At 38.9% G+C, this 22686-nt stretch overlaps 1 protein-coding gene across 1 annotated transcript in view; it reads right to left on the bottom strand.

Annotated features, from left to right (window-relative positions):
- RNF19A (ring finger protein 19A, RBR E3 ubiquitin protein ligase) overlaps nucleotides 1–22686 on the bottom strand; it is a 57939-nt gene that overhangs the window by 2472 nt on the left and 32781 nt on the right. Inside the window, exons 3-10 of the mRNA XM_054631954.2 lie at nucleotides 18092–18842; nucleotides 12093–12301; nucleotides 10026–10170; nucleotides 9307–9469; nucleotides 4792–4906; nucleotides 2625–2786; nucleotides 1744–1957; nucleotides 97–240 (exon numbers count right to left, since the gene is read on the bottom strand). Of these exons, the coding sequence (XP_054487929.1) occupies nucleotides 97–240; nucleotides 1744–1957; nucleotides 2625–2786; nucleotides 4792–4906; nucleotides 9307–9469; nucleotides 10026–10170; nucleotides 12093–12301; nucleotides 18092–18708 (1769 nt within the window). The 5' untranslated portion in view covers nucleotides 18709–18842. The remainder of the gene's footprint in view (nucleotides 1–96; nucleotides 241–1743; nucleotides 1958–2624; nucleotides 2787–4791; nucleotides 4907–9306; nucleotides 9470–10025; nucleotides 10171–12092; nucleotides 12302–18091; nucleotides 18843–22686) is intronic.

Genomic DNA, 22686 nt, shown 5'->3' with positions numbered 1-22686 from the left:
AGTGTATTCTCGAATGCAGAATAGCTGAGGCATGCTTAAAATATCCTTTAATAAGCAAGGCTTATAAATATTCTATTTTCACCACATTTCCCTTACCTGTCCAAAGGGATGTAGGAGTTCAGAATGGATCCTGCCATTGCTTTGGTGCTGGCATTGTCACTAACTGTTCCCAAGCTAACTGTGCCAGATTCTCCACTCAGACTGTATCGTTCTTTCTGCACATCTGCTTGTACTTCCAGTCTTTGAAAGAGAAAGAGAAAGTTACATATACTACCACAACAGTTAAAGCACACTTTGTAGATGGCAGTGAGTAAATAAGTCAGTAATTATGAAATAAGAGTTCTTGAGTCACTCCAGTACAGATAGGCTTATTTACCCTACTGACACACGTTCTCCATTCCCATTGTCAAAATTACTAGTTTTTTATTAAAAACAAGCAAACAAAAACATCTCAAAGCAAAAACAGAGTAATTTCCTAAAGGTGTTAACCGAAAGTTCTGGATTCTTTCCCTCCTGAGATTCACAAGGACAGCTTCCAGGTTCAGCTACAGCTCTTCTGCAGATAGTACACTATACTCTAAAAATGGTGAAAACAATCAGAAGGGTACATAAATTCAAGACATTATAGTACCCATGAATCCCCTGCTGTAAATTACTGCTAATCAAGTAAGAGGCACAGAACTGTGTTCTGTACTCTGCTTTACATTGTAGTGCTATCAACTACAACAGGAATAATGGAAACCTGAGAAATTTTAAGCTGGGCTCAGCAGATATGCCAGAAATCAAATTACAAGCTTTTTTCCAAATGTCTTGTTTATCTGTGCACTGACATTGAAATTGGGGTTTGGTTTTTTTTTTGGCGTGTTTGTGTTTGTTGTTGTTTTGTTTTTTGTTTTAACTCTCAGCTCTTTAAAGAAGAGGGTATGTATATCTCACTCAGCAGTCACAGCCTGGTACACCTGTCCTAGCAGAGGGGCATTCTTGATACTATCCCACTCTCTTTATTCTATATACCTTGGAATGCCAAATTACTCAAAATGAGCAGTGCTGGAAGCTGATTTAAGGAGCATATTCCACATGCTAACAATCCTTTCTACACAGTCCCTTTCTCTTCAGGGTGCAGGAGAGCCAACTCCCAGAAAGGCCCAAATTCACAAAAGGCACTGAGCATGTGACAAGAAGCTGGCACCTTGGCAAGGCCAGGTGTTCATCTGCTTCCCCTCCTGCCTGATGTCCATTTGGAGTCCATACTCCACCCAGGTGTTCTGAAGGCACAGCTTGGTGCCTGCAGACCAAACAAGTGAGCAGTTCTGAATTTTGGGTGAGGTGCACCAGAGAACCCAGCTGCATTAGAGATGAGCTACCCCCCTCTGACTCCTGGCTACAGGCAGCTCTCCTGGGGAAGCAGGAGAACAAGATCTCAGGCCCCACTCAGCCTAAACAAAAGCAAAGTCTTGAGGATTGTGGTCAGGCAGGATCTCTTGAAAAACAGTAAGTTTGTCAGGGATGAACTGTTTATCTCCCAGAGACACTTCTGTTAAATAGGAACTGATACTGAAAAGCAAAAACTGGGAAGCCAAGGAGGTGCAGTGGCTGTGGCTGCAGGGGAGCAGGGCTGGCAGCAGCCCCTCACCTGTTAAAGCAGCTCACCATGGCACTCTCCATGGCACACAAAAACTGGGAAGCCAAGGAGGTGCAGTGGCTGTGGCTGCAGGTGGAGCAGGGCTGGCAGCAGCCCCTCACCTGTTAAAGCAGTTGACCATGGCACTCCCTGAGAGGCTGCCCGTGATGCTGGCCCCAGCCAGGGCCATGGTGCTGGCTGTCTCGCTCAGGTTGTCCCGGATGGCGCCGATCCTGTCCATGTGGCTGCCGCTGGCGCTCAGGCTGCCCGTCAGGCCCCCCACGCTGCCCTCCCCTATGCTGGGGTTGTGCCGCGCCTCCGCCACCGACGTCGTATCTGCAGAAACACACAAGGCTCCTCAGCTATGGAAGCAGCACTTAGCTGTTTCTGGAATGTGACCGTGAAAGCTGTTTCTGAAATTATGCTGAGAAGAAGGATTTATAAAACACATGGTCACAAAAAGAGAACTTTGTAAAATAAAAAAAAAAAAAATCCCCAAAACCAGAAATAATTTTAAAAGACACCTTTCCTGGCGCTGCTATAATGGCTATGCCTGACATCACATACTTAAGACAGCAAAACATTAACCATGGGTAGGATAGGAAACACGGATTAAAGGAATGCAGAGAGACCCCATCACACAGCATAGTGCCATGTAATCAAAAAATTGAAGCATCAGACCAGTCTTTAGTTGGCCCTATCAAAAAATAAAAAATCTAACCAGCTTCCACAAACCAGGATTCTGAAAGAGCAACATTAATGGTATGTTAAAACTCTTACCTATGGAGAAGACTTGAGTTTGGCTTTGATTAAAATGGGCAATAACTTTGTAATACAGCCCAGCACAAAATGACACAGAGAAGCAATTATCATCTGAGAGGTGCAATTTCAGCAATGAGCAGAAGCAGCCTCAAATGCAAGTAGCTACTCTAGTATCCAAGATAGAAAATACAAGTCACAAAGCCCACATATTTATAGAAAACACAACACTGAATTTTCTTACCTACAGCTGCATTTGTTCCACCAACATTTATATCATTTTCATCATCAAATTCTATCCTGACACCTTTTCCATTGCCAGCTGACACACCACAGCCTCCACTTCGGCAGAGAGAAATTGGAACAACTCCATACACATAAGCCAGCATAATAGGAACACCAATACCTACAGAGGGAAGTAGAGTTTTTCATTAAATTGACTTTTATTTTGGAGCCTTTCATAAAGGCAACTTCATTTTCCAAGATAACTTAATAGTTGATTAATATTACACTTGAAAGAGATCAAGAGGGAGCAAAATTAAGAAATATTGGTAAATCACAAAGGTAAAATGACAGGAAAGTACTTTTAGCAGGCAGAATGTCCTCTGTCAGCCTTGGCAAGAAGAGAAACTTAATGATTGATGAATTAATACTTTCCATATGTCCATAACATAATTTACAAACAAAATTAAAGTCCTCTAAAGATTCAGAAAGGCTCCACTGAGGACTCTGCTGTTCCACCTGAGAGGCAGAAATAGCAGACTTCTATTTCAAATGTTGCTCAACTGAAAAAATTAGCACCTCTACTACTTTAATAATGGGCTTCAATTTACATCCACTTAAGGGAGACAAGGCTTTGCTATCAATTTAATAGACTTAACATTATTATTACTCTGGGATTTTTCAATGTAAGCTTTCCTTTAAAAGTAAACAATTCAATGGAGGACGGTGGCAGGAATTAAGGAGAACCAGCTGAAGGAACTGTAGACTAAAGCACAGACAGATACACATCCATCCCACCACTTCGAGTGGAAGATGGAAGCTAATCCTTTGGCATATGAATTAAATCATCCTATGGCTTTGCTGATGGAACTATATAGAAGGTACAAAAACCAGCAGATTGAAAAATGTCAAGTTGGCATATTCTGAAAATATCAGGAAGGAAGCAGACCTAATAGAAAGGCTACTCAGTCTAATCTAAATTAAGGGTTCCAAAGTCTCCTTCAATAGAAATTGCTCACATTCAAGGAGGCACTCCACATTCTTATGGTTATTCTTTTGAAAACCACACAATGCCCTGAGACTGGAGGCCATTTGTTAATGGCAATGGGGCAAAAGCAAAACTCCACAACATAAAATCCAAGTGCTTTCCTTGAAAAGCCACATTTCATCTCTGTTCAGGAATAAGAAACAGCTTAAGAGAAATGAAGTAAGGCAGACCTATAAATACAACTGTGAGACTCTGTGTCCCACCACCTGTTTAGCAGGGATCTGACACCACAGCCACATGAGAACAATGCAATGCAGACTGACAGCAGTTTCATGGCTGGCATATCCTCATTTGCACAGTGGTCCACCATTGATAACAAGCAGTTTAAAGCCACAGATTCATGGCCAAATTGAATCATCACTGGCTAGAAGCGGCCCCATCTTCTGGACGTTACTCATTACTCTCTGAGCATTGCTTCTGGCACAAGGGGGAACACTGCAGACAAAATGTGTGTACAGGGGGCTGATCCAACTTAAAACTAAATGGTGTGTCTTAGTGTGAGTTAGCTATCCACAGCAGCTTAGTGAGCAACTGTGAAGATGCCTGTGCTGCAACAAAGAAGAAGGCAGCGCCAGGCAAGTCCCCTCCTTTCAAAAACAATCTGGGTTTACAGTGATCTTGAAATTACCTGGGAAGATGAGACAACTATTTTGTAAGGAACAGCAAGATTCTCCTTAAATGCTATACTCAACAATCACCATGATAAAAAGTGTGATGTAATTTGAACTGACTCTCAGAGCAAAACAAGTGGTTTGTCAACTACTGCAAAGTTAAGAGATTTTTTTTTGTTTTTGTTCTGCATGGAGAAAATTTTGATATGAAGTTATTAAAATATGAATAGACACTGTGGCAACAGTTTTTTTCTTGGTCATTTAAAAAACCTTTAAATATTTCAATCTTAAAAGCCTGAAGTGACAATGTAGAAACTTCAATTTTCAAGATAAAAATTAGTTTTAATCCTTCAGGAAATGCTACATTAAAATCAAGTTGACTCTGCCCCAATAAATGTATAACCTCTTCCTTGTCTTGGTTCTTTCACCTATAAAAGGAAACTGCAGCACTTAGTTGTGTTATTCATGAGTGTTTATAGAGCTCTGGTTGCAAGGTGCTACCAAGACACAAAATAGTAGTATTTGCTTACCTACAGTTACTGCAGCTACAACTGGAGAAACAATTACAGATAAGGTTACACCACCTGCTATAGCCAAGTTTCGCTTGTGCTTTGAAATGTCTTTGCCTTCGTATCGATTGTGAATCTTGAAAGAAGAAAAGAAAGGGGGTTTAGAGTATTATCAACATCAATAATACATTGCTGCAAGGATGGAAGAAGTGCAATCATCACTTCTATGCAACAATTTATTTCTTATCTCAAAGAAAATAAAATTTATACATATCCTAATTTTACTCTCCAAGTAAGAAGTCCTCCCACCCAGCAATTAAGCATTTATTCTCAGCCTCAAGTTTGAAGAGCTAAGTCATTGAAGAGCCTTGTTTAATCATTACTCCAGATTACATGGCTGGGAAAAGCAGATAAAATTCAGGATAAAGGAATTGCCACATATGATCAAATTGACACATCTTATTCCTAGTTGTCTTTTCCCTGAACAGTATGGAGTTGAAACTTTCACAGATTACTAGATCTATAGAAACAGGCTGACATAACAGAGCCACAAGAGAGCCTTCACCAAACACAGCCTGGAGGGAGGGGAAAGCAAGAACTCCACTTCTCCAGTACCCCCTCATGACAAGCTGTTGAGACAAGAAATGTTTCTGCAAGCCTGGGTCTTAGCTGTGCTTCTGTTTACTGAGGAACCTGCGGCCCAAACCTCTTACTGATTATTCAAGTCTGCAATAACTCTGAAATGTGACTGCCTTAAACTCACCTGCCACAACCCCCACAAGAACCTGAGAGGCCTTTAAAGATCACTGAGCTACAGAGACTTCCCACATTTGTGTGTTTCATTTACTCTCCCTAGGAACATGGCTTCTCAGAGGTATGCACTACATCTAAGATATAATTACAAAGGAACAACAGGTATCTTAATGGCTGTCACAAAACCAAGTTAATCCTCACTCCATCTAAGGAAGAACACAAAAGATGAGTACACAAGAAGACAATGACAAAAAACGAGTTGCATGCCATGCTTTCTAAATAGCATGTTGTTGAATGCTGTGCTTTCTAAAATATAATTTCAATTAGAGATTTGGTAAGGCTGTTTTCATTCTGGAATAAACAAAGTCTTTGTTCAGGCAAGGAAAGGGCAGAGAAGGCACTGTGCTTTGTGCAACGAGAATGCATTTACTTGCTCTGAGGTACAATACAGAGTGAGGGAGCACTTGAATACTGAACATGCCTATGGATGAAAAGGGAAAAACTGAACATGAACACTCTCACAGTGGGAGTATGTAAGAATTATAAACCCAGAAAGATTAGGTTTCTGATCAATTAGCAGGATCACCTAAGGTGCTGAATTTTACTGTAACAGACAATTTTAACTCCCGAAACAAAAGGCATAATACAACAAACAGACATCCATAAAGGTTACTGGAGTCCTTAAACACAAAGCAAAAAAGAAAGGAATGGAAATTGATTTAAAACATCAAGATAGAAGGTCACATTGGTAGAAACTACTATGAAATAAGAAACTTCTGGATATTGACTAAATAATAAAGAATAACCAAACAAAAATACTAAGCCAGAAGAGAGATTTCAATAAACACAGAAACTTATCAGGTTTCAAGACTTATATCTATAAAACCAGAACACTAGCACTTCCTCAAGGAAACTCTATCAAAGCACAAGCACAAACTCTTCCAATGCAAAGGACAGACAGAAAGTTGAAAAAGAACAATGAAGCTTCCTTTACCAAAGCAGCAGCAGCATTAAGCAAAGAGAAAGTAGGTCAAATTACTATGAATGGGTATAGAAGAACAGCATGAGGGTGTTAGGCCAAAATCAGAAAGGTTAACCTAGGGGAGACAAAAAGCAAGGGATATCAAAGTCAAGAAGAAATTATTCTATGAGTACAGTGCTAGTAAGAGGAAGACCAAATTGGATCAATTTGCTGTTTAACAGAAATGAAAGACAGCCAGCAGATGAAACTGGAGACCTGTTCCTATTTTCTTTTCCCTTCAGTTGCCATTAAAGATCAACTGTGAGCCAGACAACTGGTGACAAAGAAGTAAAATCTGTATAAATACAGCAGATTGGAGTGTACTTACATGAGTTGATCTGAGAAATATCTCAGCAGGCCAAATTTCAGAGTCATTAATAGTAATTTTTGAAAATTATTATTAGTAGGTGTCTGGAAAAAAAAATCCAGGAAAACTGGAAATGGTTAAATGGCAATGATAATCTTAAAAAGGGTACAAACCAAGAAGCTGAGGAAGACTAATGAATGAACTTTCATTTCCTGAAAATTGAGTCCTTGTAAACATCAAAGCAAAGGTAGGAAACAAAAAGGTCACACTGAGGGTTTTTTTTTCAAGTAGAAATCACGCCAATTTAATTTTCTCCAGTAACAAGATAAGTCAGCCTTGAGGATGGGGAGAAACAGATGTCACACACTGACTAATTTAAATTCTTACATTCTCGCATGACACTCAAGTAGTTATAATAGTCCAGATTGAAAAAAAAGGATGAGAGAAATCTACTAAGCTTCATGTTAAACTACAGAAAACATGTGAATAGTCATTTTTTGTAACTCCCCAAATTGAGACTCTTCACTCTGTACTTCTGAGAGATGTGCCTTGGATCCAAGGGTATTGAACATTTTCATTAATGTGGAAGATGGAAGGAGAGGAACGTGTGTGTTGAAATTCAGGCCAGTACAATCTGGCATGGTTACAAGAATGCCAGAATTCACTCCAGTCATGAGAAGCTGGAAAAATGGCCTGAAATGACCAGATGCAGCTGAAATGGTCTGAAATGACCAGATGCAGCTGAATGGCAATGAGTTCAAGACTACCTGTAGGAAGAAGCCAATTGCCTGAATTACCAGTGTGTGGGAAAGAGTTTGTGTTTTAGAGCACACAAAATGAAGACAGCATGTTGTTGAAGAGGAGGTAACTGGTAGTTACTGGCACAGAATCACCCCTTCATTTAACTCAGCAGTAGTAATGCTGCAGCTTCACTGCTGTATTCAAACTGGACAAAAAGGTGGCATGAATGACTACAAGGAAATCCACAAGAGGAGAATCAGAAACCTAAACCAGTGTTTTCTTGACAGTTCATCAAGAAAAGCTGGAAGTGCTAGGTTTGTTAAGAATGGACCTGAAGTATCATTAAATATGTAACAGCATATTGCAAAACAAAAGGATTCTCTGCATCAGCTGAAGAATAGAGCAGTAGGAATCTAATGTAAATTCTCTTCCTATACCTATGTTAAAAACACCAAGCTTTTCTAAGAAAACCAAGCTTGAAGGGCCTGTGGGATCTCCATTGTCAGATGTTTCGAAGCGCAAATATTTGACAAGGGTCACAGAGAAATGACCACTAAGCACTGGGGTACCACAGAAATTCTCACCAGGCTGCCCTCACAGACTAATGCTCTGAGACTTTAGTACATGAAAGGTGCTCTGTGATAGGGCCCTATTCCAAAATATAATGAGAAAAGTTAATAGTGCAATTTGAAACAGGTAACTGCTGCCTTCTTCCTCTCCTCACTTACAAGGTTCCCGTGACTGTATGGGATTAAGCTGTAACAGAATAAAAAGGTCAAAACCCAACTGCAGCAGAAAGTAGGGTACTTGTTAGAAAGAAAAAGATTAAACAAATACAGTGGAAAAGCTGTACCCCTAAACATTTTGTCTAGCAGACACACTCCCCCTTCCCTCCCCAACAAATGCAGAATTATGAGTCTGTGCCAGTCACTGTGAGAATCCATGCTGATAAAAGCAGATAAACAAATCTTCCAAGCCATCATTTAAAAAGCCTATTTCCTAAAGATCTAGATAACTTATTACTGTATCTTAAATTACATATAAGAATTTGTTGATTACTTTATAGTAAAAGGTATTATATTTTTTAAGAGGAAATATATCAACTGCCCTCTGATTAACATGATCATGTTTAGCTCCTTCCTAGAAGAAGTAAAATGAATGCAAGCTAGCTAGCACTGAAGACTGTTCCACATTGGTGGACTGGCCCAAGGCAACTAACAAGCTGCTGAGTATAAATGCTTAAATATGTGTATACAAAAACCTGAATAAGTATAATTTTATACTAAAATTCTGCTAACTATCTGCTTTTCAGAAAAAAAAAAAAAATCCTTTTTGTCTTCCTTGTGCGCTAAAAATTGTTTCATTTTAAGGGACAGAAGGGAAGCCACAGATTAAAACCAGAGCAATTCTGAAAAAGCATGCTGGAACTTTCATGGCAGGATGTAGAAATTGGAAATTGTTCAGTGTTTTGCTCTGCAAGTTTTAAGAGAACCTAGATTCTTAAAAACACTGCTTTTCGTTCCTCTACAACTGACACAAATATCCTTAAACACAGCAGGGGTTGGCTGCTTTGGTATTTTGGAGATTGTTTGGGGTTTTGTTTTCTCTTTTTCTTTTAGAGGCCAGTTAAGATACCCAACTGAACATAGTATCACCCAAGCCATACAACAGAAGGTAAAACCTGAAGCGTGTTGGGAGTTGAAGCACTTTTTACCTTACGTCCCACATAGACAGGAATTCCAATAATCATAGCAGGAATAGCAATGCCAGCTATCAGGGCAATTCCTACAGGAGCTCCAACAAGTGTCCCGAGCTGCCACAGGATTTTCTTCTTACGGCTCCATGGTTTCTTTCCCCAAAATGTGCAACCTGACGGGCTAATAGAGAGAAATAAGAATGCTGTAAAGAAGCAGTAAGTAAATCAAGGTAGCTATACACTATTGAGCATTTCTCTAGTTACAAAATTATTGTCCCTAGGTTCAAGTTACAGATGTAACACATCATCAGTTATTTAATCAGATTTTTTTTGCCTTGAAAACATATTTTGCAATGTAACAAGAAGCATATTGCTACACACCAATCTATGGTTCACAGTAACCTGTATAATCAGAACTTCTGTATTGCCTAATATAAGGACAATATAAATGTATCATGACATCAGTAAAAAGAGGGTGTGTTAATCCAAAATACTTGATTTGTACTAAGAACATGTTGCATGCATAAAATTTACAAAATATTTTAAAATAAAAGTAGTAAAACACTAATTTAAATACATATATTGAAAACTGACTTAATTCTCTAATATGAACACTTCAACTGTGATTCTCTACTCCAAGAAGAAGAAAGCCAGACTTACAGCACTTGGCAATCTCCTTCTAAATACTTTAGAAAACAAATCACCAACCACATAGAATTTTTTTTTCTTAAATGTACCTTAAATAATGTAAATCTGAGATCTCTTTCATACATAGCCAACAGAATTCACAGCCACAGACGGCACAAGTCATGTGATTGCAGCTTCCATCATTCATTTTTATTATATAAGCAGCACAGCGTGGGCATGGCTTTATGTCATCAGCTGTTTAAAGACAAATATTAGAATCATATCAGTTCTTTAGACAATCAAATATAATCACAATACAGAAATACATTTGGGAAAACTGATTGAACTGTTATCTGAAAAACTGAAGTTTTTTATAAGGTTGCTTTACAAATCTTCAGTTGGCCATGACTTGGTATCAAATCTGTTTTTACAAACCTTGGACTGAGCAAAACTAATGAAAACAAGGTGTAGTAGACCACATTCAAGTAATTGAATAGTTAATGCGTACTCTCTGTTCAAGGATTTTCTAAGCTTAATGAAATATATATTAGAGTCTGACATTAAATATGTATGCTAACACAGGACTGATAATAAGGTCTCTTTAAATATAATCCTCTTTTACCTTTCATGCTGTTATGAATCTTGTACTTTAATATTCAATCTCCACTCTGTTAACATATCTTAAATCCATCTCCTCATTCACATTAATGTGCTTCTTTGGTACTGCCAACCTCCTCTTGAGTCCTTTTCACAGCCCTACTTTATACTTACTAACGCCCCCAAAAAATATAGTGGAGCAGAAGAAAACTCTGGAAAATCTCCATGTTCCCAAGTCAAATGTGGAAAAATGAGGTTAAGTGATCAGCTCTGTCAAACAAGGGGTCATTGAGCAACAGTGAAACACACACACACCCCACAGTTGTGATCTTCACTCCCGTTTAGCACCTGCACTTCAGGACAAGCTATTTATTCACAGCAGCAGAAATACCTTGCAGCTCCTAACACAGAATTCCAAGTTTACTGCCTCGGTGCTACTAGGTAAGACAAAGGGAAAGGAGAGCTCGTACTTGATAGAAAGAATACCTAAAGGGGTGCAGAACCAGCAGAAAAAAGTACCTCTACCAAGCTCAGTGCACAAGGAGTAAGCAGATGAAAGGATTCATTAGCTACTCCCACATGAGAGCACATGCACAGCCTACAGGGCAGAAAGTACACAGAGCAAATTCTTCAGCACAGGAAAGGCAGAGCTACCGCTCTTCAGGCTGAGAGGAACTGAAAGGGTAAGGAAAGGAGCTGGTGTGCTAATTTATTTAGCTTATTTTCAGTTTTGTTTGAAAGCTAAAGCAGGATGCTAATTTTTAGGGCAAGATGGGATGCATTGTTAAAATAAGCCAGTGCAAGCTACAAATTTAGAGACTCTTGAGTCAGGGGCTGGATTGGAGAAAAATAGCTCTAACTACAAGGTGCAAGTGGGACTCTTTATCCCAAATATCTATCTACCTTGCTTGTTCAGGCAGAGACAAAAGCTGCCAAATAAATCAGAGCTTGGTGTAATTCAGAGCCAATTCTTATCAACAGCAAACTGGAATTTTGATGTGCTAAACACTACTCTGAATAGTTTATCTGCTTTTTTTGGGAGTTATAAACAAGCTCAGCTTTAAGAGATGGAATTGTTTGCCTTCTGGTAGACAAGACAGATGAGCATTTCCTGGAAAACCAGAAATTAGTACTAACAAAGATATCAAACATCAAAGCTGGCATCAGAGTAATGGTCTTTTTGAAAACAGAAAATCAGTGGTTACAAGTTTTAATTTTAACAGCTGGGGAACTTCACCTACAGTAGAGAAAGCAAGTGTACAAAGTGATACAACTAAAAATTTCAATGTGCAAGACGTAGGATGCCTAGCAGCAAGTTTGATTTCCCATTTTTCAACTACAAAGAACTTAAAATAGTGACAAGCTTTTAAGACTTAAGTCAGATGTTCTGGTCACAGAGTACTTCAAAGCATAACACAACATTTTAATCCAAATTTAGAATTATTATTTTATGTTTCTGAAAGACAAAGCATCTAATATCTATCTACCATGTAACTATTCCATTCTTTCCTTATCTAGGGCTAATTGTGCAAATGTACAGAAAAGATGTTTTGCAGACACGGCACCCCAGTGATAAATACCTGCTGCTCCAGATTCCTGGCTGTAGCTGATGGATGAAGAACGAATAGTTCTCAGGCGCAGGCTCTGGGCTCTCTCCTGGCGAGCAGCATCGCAGGTCTGGTTGGGATGCCAGATCTGCTTGCAGTGGTAGCAGAACTCCGTCCCGCAGCCCTCCCGCCCGCACGTCAGCTTGGGGCAGCTGGCACATCCAAACGCGATCACTGCGTACCTTCAACAACGGGGCGAGAGAGAGTTCTGTTCATAAAACCAGCTCCAAGTATAGAACAAAGCTGGCTACACAGCTGGCAGGGCAGCTGGAGCAGCTACAAAGGCAGTGGACATCAGAAGCTGACTTCTTCCTTCAGGAGATGGCCAGCACCAGTTCCTAAACTCCTCTTTCCACAACTCTATTGCCATTGCATTGGATTAAGATTGTACAGAAATACTGTAATCATCACTGCAACACTCACTCATCTTTACTCCATGCAGTATTCAAATATACTGTATTTGAAGCTGAATGCAATACTGTAAGGTTTACAGTCACCAAGAAACACCACAGTTTAGAAGAGTGGGACAATAAACCCAAAAAAGGTGTTGAAGCAATTAGGAAAAGTTATAGTTTCAGAAGTGTCCCAGTCACTCTGGGCATGTCTTAGATTGACCCCGTCCATTGCAATGTAACCTACAGCTGTAACGACATCTGGTTGGACACTGCAAGACATTTTAGGATTTTACTAATTGCCTTTTATCATGAATACTACTACTTACTTTAAATAGATGTTTGTTAACTCTTTGTATTTTAAAATGTCAAGACAATGAACCAAGTATTTTATAAATAGGATTTTGGTTTCTCAATAATTAAGGCATTTTTAAAAATACATTTCAAACACTAATGTAAAAATTGGTAAGAGTTTGGGCCTCAATGCCACTTTTACTCTGACAACACTACAGAGTAAAAAACCTCCAAGAATGCTGACACTTACAAACCTGTGTCACACTGCTTTGTAATCAGACACTACATGAACAGTTCTATAGGATGAGAGCTGAAGTGACAAAACTGTTCCTTCATTAGACCTGCATTTCAAATTTCACACGGTAAAAACACAATGTGTTCACATTAACAATGTAAATACAAACATATGTATATATGTTTATTGATTCATATCCATTGTAGCTTTTTTCAATAATTTTATGTCATAGCTTTATTTTAAATATGTAATACTAAGTCCACTGGTATGAACATTTAAAACAGATGTATGCTTTTATTCACATGAACAGGGTCCCTGAGTAGAACTTCAACAGATTTATAAATGCAACAAGACTTAAGTTTCTGTCTGTTCAAATTAAGGTAATTTTATTTTTAAAGACTGTTTATTTTTACCCCCTGTCCATTTTATACCAGTTGCATAAGTTAACTCAAAATATATTCTTTATTAGTAATGATACTTTAAAAATATTCCCACTTATAAGCCTATCTTAAAATTCAGCTATTTTTATTGAAGTAGCTAGATCTGAAACTCTGCAAAGCTAATGCAAATCCTGTCCCTTCCACTATTGTTTTAAAACAGCATATTTGATGTTCCTCCCTAGGAAATCTTGCAAACAAATAGGGCTTTCAACATTTAACTTACAGATGATGCAGTTACAAATGAGATACATGCTTGTCTGTTTACAAATATTTCTTGCTTTCCAAGTAGAGATTTATTTCAATAATTGCTAGACTCTTCTATATTGCTGCCAAGTTAATCAGCTTCATTTTCCCCACTTTCTGCAAACTGAAGAGATAATTGCTTTGCATGTACACAAAGAGACTCTGATCCAAACACTCCTTCAACATACGGGGATACATTCAAAGTTTGCTAATCTTAGACCAAAAATATCTCAAGTCTAAGACACAGAATAAAGTATCAATTTATATCCTGCCACCTTCCTATCACTCATAAAGCATGGGCACATCCCTGAAAGCACTCCCTACCTGGGACTGATGAATTTGGCAAACCTTTAGAAAATAACTTTTTAGACCAGAGAAAAATCTCAGTTTGAACTGTACAGGATTACAGGTTTAATTTTAACGTTTGCATTCTTTTCAAAGGAGATATGAAGGCCTAAAGTCCTTTAGGGTGAGAGAAGGGACAACCAACCAAACTCAGAGTAATACCCAGTAAAACAAAAACCAGAGGCAGTGAGCCATTAATTGAAGGCTGCATAGTGAAAAGATGGAAGAAGAATCTGTACTCGTTTGCATGATCTGCTTTTTGCCTGATAAAGGTATGAACATTTAGGCATCACTGCTCTCTTCTAATGATGTCAGCAATACAACCTCAGAGCAAAACCATTAAACAGTTCAAACAGAAGAAAAGACAGAACTCATCTGGAATACTGATTCAGTGATGCCTGTTAAAATTACACTGGAGAACTGGTATGAAAAACAGACTATAAAGATATTGTTCTAGGAGAAGGCTCATGAGGTTTTGTACCAGTGCTCCTTCCTCAGGGAAAGATCACCAATGACAGTGTCTCCCATCAAGCCACTGCTGGTAGGTTAGAGCTGGTCCAGACTTCCACAGTGCTTCAGGTAACAACATGATCAGGATGCAGTTGAGCTTGTAACAGAAGCTGTGGGTGAAGCAGCCCAGGGTCAGAAAGTGTGTGGTGCCAGTGGTATGGACCATTCTGGCATGGGGCTGCTGCAGTGCAGGACACCCCTAAGCCCATCCAGGGCAGAGCTTCTCCTCCAAACTGATCTGCAGTTCTTCCATGAGAAGGATAAGAAGTTCTCCACTGGGACAGAAGTAAGAGCAATACATTTGGTACTGTAGATAACTTTGTTTCAAGATCTGTTTGGTTCATGTTTTGCTGACCCTAGGACTTGTTTTTACTCAAATAGATTTGAAATAGAGAGGAAAAAGAATTATTTAGTTCTTAACCATTAACTGTTGTTTCCTTAGAACCCAGGAGACCAATGATGTAAAAAAACTCCTATGTTTTAACAGACTGATCTAGCTTCCCTCATTTTTTTCATTTCAGGGATCAAACTTTTTATAATTATGTGCTCTTTATCTGGTCCAGATTTTTGACTTCGTGTGCTGCCCAAACCCTGAAACAGTACTACATGGGACATTTGATCAACACTAAGAAGAGCTGAAGCACTGTTGTGCACCATCCATTTTTTACCTATTTGTGCAGTAATTTTTTCCTACTAAAATGCTCAATTTCACACCAATTTCCTATTTATTACACTACTTGTTTCCAATCTTCACGTCAACTTCAGGAAATTATGCTACCCTCTGAAGTTATTGCACCTCTCCTACTTTGGGATTAATTGCACATTTAGTAAATGCATTCCATCCATCTCCTTCATGAAATATTTGATCCATGCTAAAAGGTCATAACCCTAATGCATTCTGCCAGTACGACACTTCAAAAACTGTTCAGAAAAAGAAATAAACCCCAGCTTTAACTGCATATTGTACAAGTGGATTAGCTGCCAAAGCAATTAGAAACTGTGACTACTGTTGCACCACATAATTATTAAAGTAAATGTCTGCTGATCTGCAGTTTGTGTGCACTGAATGTCATGCATCATCCCTGAACAGCCTTTGTTAGCAAAGGCTCTTCTGTGGAAGTCTGAGTAGTGTTTGCTTCCCTAAACCTTACACCTGTACAGTTCCTTCATCTTCCTACTAAGCTCCACCACAACATCAAATCCCCATTATTACTTTCCACACCACTCCCACTTCTCCTTCCCACCTCCCTCTGTGTGCTTTCCCTCAGCTGGGCACATACAGACTTGTCAGACAGTGCTGTGGTGGCTGCCTGAAAGCCAAATTTAAATTTTTAACAGGAGGATTCATACACAGGTACTACTGTTGCTGGAGGCACTACTGATGGTCTGTCTGTTGTTCAAGTAGTATGTATGCCCTTTCCCCTAAAGTACTTAGATTAATTTCTGCTGAATTCTCAATCCCTGCTGCCCAACAGATCTAAAGGTTCTGAAGGTTTCAAAACAATCAGAAGGATGGAAAAAAGACAAAACATGGTTGCAAGAGCCCTTGTTTGTTTAGGATGACAACCAAAACCAGTGATCCTCCTGAGAAGTACCCAAGTAGCCAACTTTATTCCACTTTAAACTGAGTAATGAGAATTCAGTGAGGGGGCACTATCTGTACATTAAAAGCACAACTCATCTATCACTGTGAAGCATTTCCCTGCCACTTCAAGTATAATGAAAAATCATGGTACCAAAAGCTCGACATAAGGTTGCCCATGCAGTACAAGTTTATTCCCTTCACACAGACATGGCAGAGTTTATCTGCCTGGAAATATACTGTATTTTTCACAGGACTCCCCTCCCAGAGTATGGAGCATGCAACAAGCAGTTCTGGAGCAATGACTTAAATACTTGCTGCACACTAATGCATTGCTGTGGTCCCATATGACTGCATGGAACTTTAACTTTGCTCTGAACACCCACTTTTTATTTTTATGATGGTATTATCCATAGCAATTATCATCACAGCTCTGACCACTTAAAGATTCTTAGAAGTTTTTTTTTTTTTAAACAGATAAGAAAATTGATGCATAAAAACCAAAACAGGTTAAACAAACCTGCCTTAGTCTACTTAATTAAATACTAAAAAAGTATCTGAAACACAAACATGGTATAATAGAAAATATTTTAACAGGTCTTAAATGCTTCTCCTCAACTTGAATGATAACTGTTTATACCACAAAAACTCAGGGCAAAGCATGCTTCTGGATATCAAATAATACCTTCCAGTGGTTGTTTTATTTTTCAGTATCAAAATATTAAGAGTAAACTGTAGTGGCTTTGTCCATATGACTTTGTTACAAGCTCATGCAACCAAAATATCTCTCAAGTTATTTTTCCTTCTGTTCTCAAACTATGCCACAGCGATGCCATCCCACTTTGGACCAGATACGAAACTATCACCTTTCCAGTCCCTGCTTTTGACTTGCGTTAGCAAATTCGGTTTCTTTCAAAGTATGAAAGCAAAATTGTATTTTAAATAAGTCCTAAAAGTTAAGCACCTGGTTATTAATATTGGAGTATTTAATCTACCTAACAGTCAGTCCTATCTTGCTTGTTCTCTTGCAACATTCTTCCTCTTCCTCATTCTTCTTATTGCTCATCTGTGAGCCGTTGAAACAGAGCTGTATGCCTCTGAGTTTTTAGTGTGCACTGCACATCTGGATTGCAGTCATGCCTATAATCCTTAAGCAGTATGATAACACTAACAATCTCTAAAAAGCAGCTTGCTGAAGAATGGCATTATGAGACACCAGCAGCACAAAAGCATGATGAGCTGCTGCTCACTAGTATTCAGCCTACTTAGAATTCAGCATGATTTCAGAACTGTTTAAAGTATTAAAGCAAAGTTAAAACATTATGTTCCCCAGATAATAAGCAGGAACAAGCTGATTATCTTACATCAGAATCCTGCTGACAGGCAACAAGTGCTGTCTCAATCAGCCACAAGATGGAAGATATCTGAAGCAGGAAAGGCCTTTTAATTCAAAGAAAAGCTTAAATCATTTTTCACAGTTAAAAAGCCAAATTGCCCACAGTGCTTTAACAAATTAAGTTAAATTACAGTCACCAATTTTTCAATTCTCTTCAGTTTGAGCTTTGTATCATTACCTTGGCAGTGCAACATCAAAATTTCTTTTGCTTGCTGTAAAAAAAGGCAGGCATCTACCAATAAAAGTTGCTTGACATTGCTGAAACTCCCTCTATGCCAAAAAAAAGGAAAACCTACTTGAGAAAGCATTTTATTTGGGAAAGTGGTTGTGGCTTGGAGAGGTTCTTATTGTTGTTTTCAATTTAATTTGTTTTGATTTCTTGTCTTTTTTCTAATTAAAGAGAATTCTACCTGCTACCTATTCATACAACAGTAACAACACCCTAAGTAAAGTGAGTGACTTTTCAAAAATCATAATGCAATGAAAATGATGTATTTATAACTGACTTTTTTGCAAATACAGGAAAAATACATACCCACAATCTGGAGCTGGGCACCACCTACAGTCAGGATCCGCAACCAGCCATCGCCTAAGCATAAACTCTTCATATTTCTCCATCAGGATGTCATCATTTAATATCAAACGAATATCATGAGGATTAAAGCGTTCTGAGCATTCTGGGCAGCTAATATTAACTCTGCTCTCAGAGATCTCTATGCGCAGATACTGACGCAAGCAATCCACACAGGATCTATGGTGACAAGTCATTATCTCCGGGAACCTGTCCTTGGAGTGCCGCAAAAGGCACAAGGGGCATTCCATGAAGTCTCCGCTTGGTTTGCTGCAAGAGGTTGTTCCGTTATCAGAAGAGGTACACGTGGAGAAAATAGAGTTCTTGTCTGTACACATTTCTGAATGAATACTTTCAATACTTGCAATTCCATCAACACCTCCATTTAAATCCCTAGACTTGCGTTTCGTGTCTTTTTTTCTCCGAAAAAGTGAGCCCAATGAAATTCTTCTTTTCTTTGGTGCCTTTTTAACTGATGGCAAGCTCACAGAGGAAGCAGAAGACTGGAGGTCCCGATCAGAGCCCATTTGCCGATGTAAACTCATGTCTAGGTCACTCATCAGAAAGGGGTTAAATTTCATATACAACCCTAATCATTTTTAAGGATCAAATAGAGGCAGAGGATACAGGCATATTATTATGTAATCCAGTTTGAGAGTCTTCATGCAGAAAATTCACATGTATCTGCTTCCAGCAAATCCTTCAGAAGAATTCCCTGTATTAGGAGGAGAGATGAAAAAAACAGGATTAGAAATCACAACAATCACTAGTGGTTCTGAAAGGTCACAGCACTCTTAGTGACCTGTTATTCCTATTGCTACCTTCTTTTCCTCACCATCTGACCCAATACCTCTTCCTGTCAGCTTTTTCTAGCCTTTACATCCTTCTTATCTTAACAAGCCTGAAATTTCCTTCTGGTCAAGGACTATCTTTGTTACACTTAATCAGTGCAGAGAAAGGCATCTGCACTCCCCTGCTCCCCCAAGGGAAGCAGGGTGTGTGCATGTGTCTATGCATGTGTACAAATTACCAAAACCCAAGGTGACAATTAAGTAAATATGCAAGTTCTTCTATAAAGCTTAGCAACAGGCTTACAGCATTGGAAAATTTTCTGTTTTCTCTACCTTACATTTTCTGCACATGTGATGAGGTCAAGTACAAATCCAATACAGTTAATTAAAAGAAAGATTCCTCAGTGTTTTTTGAACCATTCAGACTGACAGCAGAAATTAAATCACTGTGGCTAAACAACTCAAGATATTCTCAAAATCTGAGGGTTCTCAGAGAAGTATGCATATTTATAGCATAAGGCATCTGAATATTTCAAGGAGCAGAGCTGCAGAGTGACAGCCAACACTGCTTGATTATATAGAAGCTGAAGGGCACGGCAAAGACTACAGTTAAGGTGACAACATTTGAATTTTTTATCAGATGTATTTCTGTAAGGAAAAAAAAAAGCCCCCAAACCAGATTCCCATCACATACCAAGCTTCAGTTATTACCTATGTATAAGATGACAGCAAGAATTTCCTTCTGTTCTCTGCTGCCTAAATGACTGCACAGTGAGAAGAGAAAGAAGGAACTCTTCCTGTTTTCCTCTGACAGAGGAAAAAGCATCAGATCATCTCCAACCAAAACCACTAAGTTCTCCCCAAACATGCAACTATTCCCACTTCTTGGAAGCTTGACTGTACAATAGGAATTTTTTAAACTTTTGATGAACTGCATCTGTAACAGAAGAATGAGAAGACATTTGCACCAGTGTTGCAAATGCACATGCAAAGCTACTGCCCTGCAAAACTACTGCCATCCTTTCTTTCCTCAGTGTTTCCCAACCCCCCAGAAAGGTGTAAATGGGTTTCTATGACCTTACCAAAAGATAAAATCAGAAACTGGATACTAAAACTAAAGTCCAAAGGTAGGAACAAAGGAATGTAGAGATGAATGCCTGTGTTTATAAGAGCTAAGCAGTCTGCACAGCCCTTAGAGACGGGCACAAATCCAAACACGTGCTGCAGCCTCCGGAAGGGATCACTGAGCTGCTTGGGTCGAGACTAGGGAAGTTTCAGGGGACGGCTCAGCAGCAGCGGAAACAGGAATCCCTCTCCAAAGAGGAAACACAGAAATAGCCCCCAGGCTGTCCCTGGCAGCAGAGCCACTGCTGGGCCCTCTGCACACAGCCACGGGCAGCTGCTGGGTCTGCACCAGCAGGGAGCCAAGACAACCCACTCAGAGTCCACTACCAGCAGGTATGGCAGTACTCCGCATGGATACTACCTTCCCCAAGTGGGAACATCAAAGACAAGAGACAAAAGGGGGAAAAACCCCACCCCCCCACAAAAACACCTACCAAAAAATACGTACTTCTCCTGGTTTTGATTAAAAAAAACTCTGAGTCCCTAGAGTTTTTTTAGAATTAAAAAGCCACCATATTCTATTTTTCAAATGCTGAATTATTACTGCTTTGTCTTTCTTCTTTTTTTCCTAATAGAGGAAAATCTTAGTGTGAACATATTAAAAAAAAATCTTAGCTTACTTTCAGAGTCTAAAAGAGTATAAATACCTCAAGAACATAACATACTCTTCCTTCCCTCCTAAGGGAACGTTTTTAGTCAAAAAAACCCATCTTGGATGCTTTACCTGCTCCTGTTCCCAAAACAAATTTAATAATTTTGCAGCCGCTGTTTCTCATTAAATGAACTAAAACATTCCCTGATCTAAAAAAATAAAAAAATGTGAAACTGAAAAAAACTACTCCATAATTTTCACAGATGTCCTTCTCTTCAGGATCTTGGTATTCTGTTATATCATAGACAGACACAACTGATAGACCATGTCTGAAATATACTACAGATACAGTCCATTGCTGACAATTAAATTTGTATGTTCAGAAGTGCAAGAATAACCTTAAAAGCATTTTTATAATTGGATAATTACTAACATTGGTATGTTCACACAGATACCACGAGGGCAGTGAAAAGTGCCAACCTCCTAAATCAGGAGAGTTCATGAACAAAATGAATAGCAAGCAAAGCATTAATTTCAGGCAAAAAGTCTGTTGCTGTCTGTTTTTTTTGAGGGGTTGTGGTTTTGTTTGTTTTTAAAAATAAAACAGAAAAAGGTAGGAAGTAAACACAGTAACACAGCCAAGTGTATGACTACAAGCCTTCCCCTCCTCCCTTTCTCTGGAGAGGAAAGAATGTGTTATTACAGCATTTCTGCCAGTTCCAACAGATGTACAAAATCAAGAAATAGCAGTTCTGGTGGTGAACCAGTTGTACTTTTTTTCTTTTTAAATAAACAAAGATTCTCCCATGATGTTAAAAAAAGAGACCAGTACATCCCATAGTTCTCTCTGCATAATGGGATCTGATAAGCAGTCTCTCTAAAAGAGCAGATTGCTCTTCTAAGGAAAATAGTTAAACTTTGACAGGACTTTTGAAAAGAAAAGTTGCCAGTTATTTCAGACAATCATCAATTATGCTCTTTAGATTTAAATGCATAGAACTAGTTTCAAAAGGCAAGCTCTTCCTTATATAGTAATTTTGGACTGACATTCTAGTGACGTTCAAAGATGACTTTGCTGAAGTGAAAAGCTTCAGCAGATGATTTATTAGAGGAAAAAATGAAGACAAATGTTACAATGCTAATAATGATCAGAGCTGCACAAAACCATAAAAGCTTGACTAGCGCAATCTGGAGCACTGGCCAGTTCTCATGTTGCCCAACCCAACACAGCATCTGCATGTTTCTGCTGACAAAATAAGTAAAAAATACTTGATTTTGTACAGCCAGAGAACACAATGCCTGCATTATTCCAGCAACAACGAGTTCACATGAAGGGGATACGCTGTGTGCAAACTGAAGCTCTGAAATCCAACTACTTGAAATGAGCTGAGATACACAAACTATGGTAGTAATAAACAATCTGATTTTGAGGCAACAAACATTGCAAGTTTTGCATTACTCTCACTGACCAGTATGAACTCTGTCAACACACAGAAGAAACTAATATGGGCAACAGCAAATGGACAGAAAAAACAGAGAGTGCAAATCCTAAAACTTTAAAGTTCACCCCTGTTTTCATCATTTCCTCAAAAGCACTTACCGACTACAGAAAAACCATATTTCTGGCTCCCCGCCATGCCCAAAGCCCTACCATAAATCCAAATTCCAGCCGTGCTTTGCATTCTGCTTGTGCCACAGACTTACCACAAAACACCAGTTGCCACAGCACAAACACACCTTGTCATCTGAAGATGCATAAAGGACATTTAGACTTGAACTACTTGAAGCTCAGTATTAAGCTGGTATCTGTTCCTTCTCAACCCTGCCTAAACTATTTGCTAGGGAAACCTAATAAGCGTCCAGCTAAATGCCTTCAATAGTTGTTTTGACCATGCTCCTTTAAGTAAATGCTGTTGGTGACCTTATAATGGAGGCAGAGGGAAAGGAATTGGGAATAATCTTGCCAAAGGAGAAGATTTCAACTGAACAGATGACTGGGGTGATAAGTATCTTCTCATATGGCTCTCCATGGCACAATCTTTGTTTTTCTC

The sequence above is a fragment of the Agelaius phoeniceus genome, chromosome 1, assembly GCF_051311805.1.
Source record: "Agelaius phoeniceus isolate bAgePho1 chromosome 1, bAgePho1.hap1, whole genome shotgun sequence".
In the NCBI taxonomy this organism is placed as follows: Eukaryota; Metazoa; Chordata; class Aves; order Passeriformes; family Icteridae; genus Agelaius; species Agelaius phoeniceus.
This window is presented reverse-complemented; position numbering and strand designations above follow the sequence as displayed.